This window comes from Galeopterus variegatus, unplaced genomic scaffold (genome assembly GCF_000696425.1).
Source record: "Galeopterus variegatus unplaced genomic scaffold, G_variegatus-3.0.2 Scaffold1851, whole genome shotgun sequence".
NCBI lineage: Eukaryota > Metazoa > Chordata > Mammalia > Dermoptera > Cynocephalidae > Galeopterus > Galeopterus variegatus.
In genome coordinates, this window is record NW_007727962.1 from 232,409 (window position 1) to 240,030 (window position 7,622).

At 40.0% G+C, this 7,622-nt stretch overlaps 1 protein-coding gene across 19 annotated transcripts in view; it reads right to left on the reverse strand.

Annotated features, from left to right (window-relative positions):
* Window positions 1–6,822, reverse strand: part of CLASP1 (cytoplasmic linker associated protein 1) — a 142,347-nt gene extending 135,525 nt beyond the window's left edge. For all 19 annotated transcript variants that reach the window (XM_008579299.1, XM_008579295.1, XM_008579298.1 and 16 more), the window contains exon 1: window positions 6,775–6,822. In XM_008579299.1, coding sequence (XP_008577521.1) covers window positions 6,775–6,790 — 16 coding nt within the window. In that variant the 5' untranslated portion in view covers window positions 6,791–6,822. The remainder of the gene's footprint in view (window positions 1–6,774) is intronic.
* Window positions 6,823–7,622: the final 800 nt, after the last annotated feature.

Below are 7,622 nucleotides of genomic sequence, written 5' to 3' on the forward strand. Positions count from 1 at the left end.
GGGGGGGGGGGGGGGGGGGAGGAAAAAGGAGAATATCAAGAAGAGAACATACTCTCTTTCTTAAGCTCTAAGTTCATGAGCAAAGTATTAATTTACTTGAAGAAAGAACAGCCAAGGTAATTTATAGAAGGAATAGCAGGCTAGTTCACTCAAAAAATACACAAGCATCTACTACATTTCGGGTACTTTGTTAGGTCCTGGGAATATGGTATGAACAAAACATGCATGCTAACTTCCCACAGGGAATTTCTAATACAAAGAGGCACAACGAGCAAATACAAACCTGTGATAAGGGCAACGAAGAGAAAACAGTGTTCTGTAACAGAGGTAAAAGGCAGAGGGTTGTGAGAGACATTTTGGACAGGATGGTTCAGCAAAGCCCAAGTCATGCTATAGGGCTTTCACCAAGGACATAAGGCATAACCTCATCTACATGGGTGATGATTGCTCGGGGATCTCTGTCATGGATAGGGAATTCAAGAGTAGGAGGGGATGGAAGGGGAGGAGGAAAGTTCCAGTTTGCTATGAACAATGAAGTAAAAGAATGCTTCTGATTAAGCAGCAGTGCAGGGCTCACTCTTTCAGTGGGAAAAGGGGCCAGGAAGTGAGGTTACACTTCGCCTTTGGAAAAGCTGCCAAATGCTCTACCCTGTGGGTCCACCTAGCCTCGTGGCCACCAGCACGTGCATGCAGTTTGCCACAGCCTGACCTAATTGCAGATAACAATACTATAAGCCACACCCAAACACGACTTTCATTTCTGTACAAAGAAACCCAAGTAAACTGAAGACTCCAAAAATGAATTTGAAGATAGAAAAGAGGGCCTTTAAACTGTGTTTTTTGTTCTAATTTCATTTTTAAAAAGCAAATGTATATACCCACTCATCCTTGACCTTGGTAGAAGAACAAATGAAACCCATCCTAACTATGTCACAAGAACTTTTCATCTGGCCTGCTCTATCAATTCTCTGAATTCCAAAGGTCAGATCTGTTTTCACTGAAGGGCATCGTGTCAGATGGGTCACTGTACATAAGGTGGTAGCACAGACACTTGGAATACACTCAGGTTATGGGGCTGGCTCAGATCCTGTCTCGGTGGAACCTGGACATGCCTCTGTGTGCATGTCCATCATGGGAGATGAGCCTCCTGACCTCAGAGCTCTACCCTTTCATGCTGAATAAAGGATCTGGCATTTCTAGCACATGGGGTGCTAGAAATCAATTAGATAATGAACAGTTTCACAGTAGTTCACCAAAGAGAAAATGAAACAATAACTGGAGTTCAGTCTTCTGCATATGATCTTAACCTTGGGTAGGCAGCACACGTAGTGGTAAAAAGTACACAGATTTCAAAAAGCTCTCCAGACTTCAAAAACCCTGGCAATATACTCCTAGTTTAGACAAGTTATTGAACTTCTTTGAGCCTGCTTCTTAACCACAGAATGAGGATCATTTCACCTACCTTTTGTGTATAGAGATGTTTTTTAAGTGCCCACCCTGTCCCAGGCACTAGGCTGGCTGCTAGCGATTCAGAGGTGAACACGGCAGCACCGGTCCCTACTCTCTCAAAGCTGATTAGGGGGCAGCATGGTGGGCCTGGGAAGCGATTTCCGGGAGGCTACAGAAGTCCAGGAAAGGCACCCCTGAGGGAGCCTTTGCACCATGACCTGAAGACTGAGCAGCCATGAAGCTGGGTGAAGAGTTATGTGAAGTGTACTCTAGTGAGAATGATGTGTGTGAAACCCCTGGGGCAGAGGGCACAAGGCAGCTGTAAGGACTGAAACCAGGCAGCAAGGCACACAGGCAGTGCTGAAGGAGAGCTGGTGACAACCTAACCTTCTTCGTGGTGATAAGTTAGAGAACAGTAGCACATTGAAATTGTCATACTTCCATCACAAAAAGTACTCAAAAGCTACAGGGCAGACCTTTAAGTGAGCATATTCTGACTTACTATTTCATGGAAAACGGGGGAGTTTAAGCCACATTACGGGATGTGAACAAAGTCTGTATATTGATGATCTGAAACTAAAAGCACACTTCCAGGAGTCAACAACTAAATTTCTATCACCTTAGATAATCTCAGAATGTCATGTTAACAAGAATCACAATGTATTCGGTCACTAAATGTTCATTTCTCCTTTTTGACCAGAGTACTTATTTTACCTTTGAACTTGCCCTGAAAGGGCATTATACTTAATAAATTCCAGAACCCAAATCCCACAGATATCAGATCTATACCCTGCACTCTTTTAGAAATGTCACTTTAGGGCCGAGCCCGTGGCGCACTCAGGAGAGTGCGGCGCTGGGAGCACAGCAGCGCTCCCGCCGCAGGTTCGGATCCTATATAGGGATGACTGGTGCACTCACAGCGCTCACTGGCTGAGCACAGTGTGGCCGGTCTCAAAAAAAAAAAAAAGAAATGTCACTTTAATTATCACTGTACCAATCCTGACCCAATTCTTCTTGACAAGCACTACGTAGGCACAAAAGCAAGTCAGCTGGAAAAACTCAGAGCCAAATTTGGAAAAGATTCCCTACCACAATGTTCTCCCGTACTTAAAAGTGAGTACACCAACAGCTACTTGCCCTTTCTGCAAATAATCTTTGAAATCATCCATCCCGCTTTAATGACCTCATTCTCCAGAACCCTCTTAGATAAGGAGGCAAATAACCATACTTCTGCATAAGAAAACAAAATATGGTGACAATTTAAAATAAACACCCATATTCTAACAAATCTTAGAACAGCTCTATCTATCTCTACTCCAAGATACAAACCCACTTGAATCAAACCCACATACAAAATTCCATGTCCACGTGTTCCAAACTATAATTACCTATAATCAACCTACCCTCAAAACCGCTCACTCACCAGGTGCCATACACTTCAGCTGGTCCTGCCACCACTCACAGCAGGCCAAAGTATGAAATTGTTTGTAACTCTTCCTTACTATCTCACACTACGCCTTCCCCACTCCCCTATACCTTCCCCACTCCCCCACATAACCCAACACCTCAATAAACAGCTACCTTTTTTCAAAGAACAAAATTAATGCATGTATAAACATGGTTAAAAAATTCAAAAAAATTACCAGGAAAACAAAAAGAATAAAGAAGCCCCTCACTTCTTTCCAGTTTTCAAGCTGGGTCAGCAGTTATTAGTTATTATTATCTAATGCCCCTTGACAGTTTTGAGGAATACTAGTTAGATGGTTTCCAGAATATCATTCAATTTGCATCTGCCTGAGGTTTCTGACATGCTTAGACAGAGCTTATGGGTTTGGGGGAGGAAGACCTCAAAGGTAAAATGCCATCCCCATCACATCATATCAAGAACACATGCCACTAGCAAGACTGTTGATGTTGACCTTGACCACCTGGCTGAGGTAGATTTCTCCTTGAAAAGTTACTCTTTTTCCCCTTTTCCCTACTGTACTCTTTGGAAGGAAGTCACCATTTGCCACCCACATTTAGAGTGGGAAGTCAAGCTTCTCTCCTTTAGAGTGGAATATTTACATAAACTACTTGAATAGTTCTCCATTACATGTTTATTCAATCATTTATTTATATCAGTACGAACTCATGAATATTTATTTTATACTTTGGGTTAAAATCCAATACTATATTTCGTTGTTTAAAGTATTCCAGATCTGGGAACTGGGAGCTCTTTCAGTTCACTCCTGTGTCTTTCAGACATACCCCCATTGTTGTTTTGCTTTTTGAGCACTACCTCACTTTCTGGCTCTATAAGATGCTCCAGTCTCATCCTGTATACTCCCTCCTCCAGCCCCAGAACCAGCCATTTCCCAAGGAACCTGGTGGTATTAGAGACCAAGATCCAGGTACTGTGTGGCAATTTCTTGTTAAGAGATCTTATTATACATCTGATCCTGCATCTTGTTTTAAGAGAGCTTTCCATACCTACACAAAAAGATCAACCACGTCATCTTAAACCTAAGTCCAACTTTCACCTCCTCTTGGGTGAAACACTGTCACAGTTGACTGTGTCCCTATAACACATAGGACGATATTTACGTGCCAGGTCCCATACCTCTATGCCAAGCTATCTAAAGGTACCACCTCATTTACTCCTCATGATGGCACAGGAATTGTTATCCCCATTTTGCACAAGAGAAACCAAAGCTGATAGACAAGTTGGTGGCCCCAGGTCACACAACGCTCGTGCTGAGACAGCACTCACACTGGCCTGAGAGATTACACAGTCCACACACTCTCACTCATGCCGGCCCGAAGTCACTCATCCACTTACAATCCAGTCACCTAGACCAGTAGTCCCAAAAGCCATTAAAGGACTAGTGACATTTTTTTGGATGATTAACACCTGTATGCACCAAACTGAGAAAAATAAGGGACACCTGGTAAATTTCTCATAGAGTTATTAAACTGATTTCCCCTTAAAAGACTATCCTTTAGTCTGAAATTGCATCTTTTTTTTTATATTGGTGCTAATGCCCCTTGTTTTATGAAATGGTGATAAGAAAAGAGACAAGATGGGTTTTTTGTTTTGTCGTCATTGTTGTTATATTTGGTCAAATTAAAGTTGGCCACCCTTTATCAGTCTCCTTCACCCCACCCAATTTTTCAAACTTAATTCTCTGAAAAGTAAATGGCCCAAAACAAAAAATCTCAGCTTCTATGTGTGGCATGTAAGACCCTGGTCCAAATTCCCCTGTACCTTCCCCTCCAGCAATACCAAACTGCTTTGAAAAACAAACTCATGCTTGTATTCTAACTTCATTTCCCAAAATTGCCTTCATCTCCAAATCTACTAGGCAGACAACTGTTAAGGAACATCAGAATTTCAAAGCATCTTTTTGTTATAGAGTGCCAGTGGCTGTTTTAATAATATCTCGTCCAATGCTTTCATTTTCTAATGATTCCCTACAGTCACTATTGAAAATGGCATGATTTCAGAAGGAGGAAGCACTTAGCTTGGCAAAATGGCTTGCTGGAAGGAGCACTGCTCTAAGACAGCAAAGTCCAGGGCTCTCCTCTCTGTCTCGCCATTAACCCAATTATAGAAAACGTGAAACCTTCAGTATCTATGTTTAAAAGCTACCATGCCTACTCCTTACGGGGCTGCTGTGAGGATCATAGAACACAGACAAACAAAACACACAGGAAAGTGCTTTGAAAATACTAAAATACTCTATACACTGTGAGAGAATTGCTGGTATTATATTTTGCATATATTTACTAGTCATGAACTAATACATGATGATTCAAATATGCCACTGCTACAAGGTGCAGCTTTTAATCCTTGTTTCCTACCACATTTGCAGTTACATAGGGTAAAAGTGACCAAGGCTTCTAAGTGTGCATTTTAGGTAAGAGTGACTAAGGAGGAGGTAGGCAATTTGAAAGGAAATATTAAGCTATTTTCAACTCTGATCCACAAGACGTTCTCCATGGCCTTTCCACATTTCACATAAAACAGTTAATTCCCATATTACTTTGCCCTGTTGTTTAAAAAAACCCCAAATACAGTAACATAAGACAAATGCTCCTTATAAGTAACACATTTTCAGATTCTCAAATGAAAAGCTCTAAGAGAGGTCACTTCAGAACATGAATTATTTAACTTTCCTGCTCAGGTATTGATTTCCTACAGCAGCTTAACCTGAAAACAGAATACTAAAATGGGGTATGAAATAAAAAGGAATACCATCACAGTACACTTTAAATCCTCAATTTAAAAATATAACTATATTGCTTTAAACTCTAAATTTAAACATATAAGCATAAATGTGGCTCCTTCAGCCAAACTTACCCAAATTTAGTTTAAGGAGACAAATATACACACCCTTAATAATCCACTACAAAATAAACACAGAAAAAAAAATAAACACAGCAAAAGTGCTGGATGCGTGCCCATTTCCCCACAGCAGGAGACAAATGAACACTTGTTATTGTGCACAATCTCACTGTGTAATACCTGTTTCAGTTGAAGGGTTTGGAAATATCCTTCAGAAGCAACAAATTAAAATCCTGCCAGAAACATCATCCCAAAGGAAAGCAAGACAGTGATATGGGTTGTTCCCATCACATCAACTGCACTCTGCCTTTAAATACAAACCTTGTTCACACAAAATATTTCAAAATCACTTCAATGTTGCCAAAACCTGGGTAAAGCCCCTGCAGAAAGACTAAAGACTAATCAATAAGACTTTCTGTGAACAATACACTTCTTCTGCAGTTTTTCCTTTCAGTTTTTGCATTTTAAAAATGCAAATCTTTAAAAGGGAGGAAAAAATTTAAACAATGATTCTCAAGACAGAAGCAGCATCCCTGCACTGCTGTGATTTATATATGCTTTTCTTCTATTTTCTTTTGGGAAAACTTAGAAATTTCTAACCAGTAAATGCCTTTCAAGACAGCTTAGAGTTATTAACAAATGTCTTGTAACTGCAAAATAGATTTATTTTCATAACCCATATACTGTGAATGACAGCAGAGAAAAATTTAAAGCACATGAAATAAACAGAAGCTGATGAAAACACAGCTAATCTTAGCTTACTTACTGTGCCTACTTCCTGTCTTCAAGTCCTCAAAGTTTGGTAATATCAACGTTAATATATCAAGCAGGTTTCACAATTTTTTCCCTGCCTAAATGCAAATAATATTCATAGCAATTATTTTCCTAAGTTTCACGCATGATTTTTAGCAATTATAAAATATTTTAAGTGTTTTTTTATTTCCTAGTCAAGCAGCAATAATTACAAACACTTTTCAGAATATATTAGAACAGCCTACCTTTCCCAGTAGTCATGATTATCAGTGATCTTGGTACCAAATAAAAACACTGCTCTGAAAGCTATACATACTCATAGCAACTCAAGCGTCAGCAAACTCTCCACCCACTTGTGATCCAGCACCAATGACAACTGCCACCCTCTTCCAAAATAAAAGCCTAGGTTATATATAACATTGACTTTTTAAAAAGAGGCCGGTGGGGGAGGACCGTCTCCATCTAACTTTACTTGTGTAAAAAACCCTTCTTTAAAACTGGTATTAAAAAAACGTTAATCAACTATCTCATTTTTCCCCTCAAGAAACAAAGAATATTCCTAACATAAATCTTAAGTTAAAAAAATATCAAAAAGCAATCTTATTTCCACATAGAAGAAAAAATAAGCTGTCCATTATAGCTTATGCTACTTAAGCTGGTATCAGAAACAGTCTCTTCCAGGCTATTTTAGTGGTCCTCTCCTTAGCACAGCTCAATGCATTTGCCAACCTGGTAACACATTATCCGTGCCTCTGTGACTATGGAAACACTTTCCTAAGATATTGAACCACAATCTTGAACCTTGTAATATGAAGAGTCTAATGAGGGGTGGGGGATGCTTATCAGCATTTGCCAACCTGGTAACACATTATCCGTGCCTCTGTGACTATGGAAACACTTTCCTAAGATACTGAACCACAATCTTGAACCTTGTAATATGAAGAGTCTAATGAGGGGTGGGGGATGCTTATCAGCACATGATCCACTATTCATAATCACTGCTTCTAAAGGCTATGCATGGATAATAATGGCTTGGCTTCTTAATAAAGAAAAGACAATGGACTCTCCTTTAAATAGATGCTGACTCTCCTTT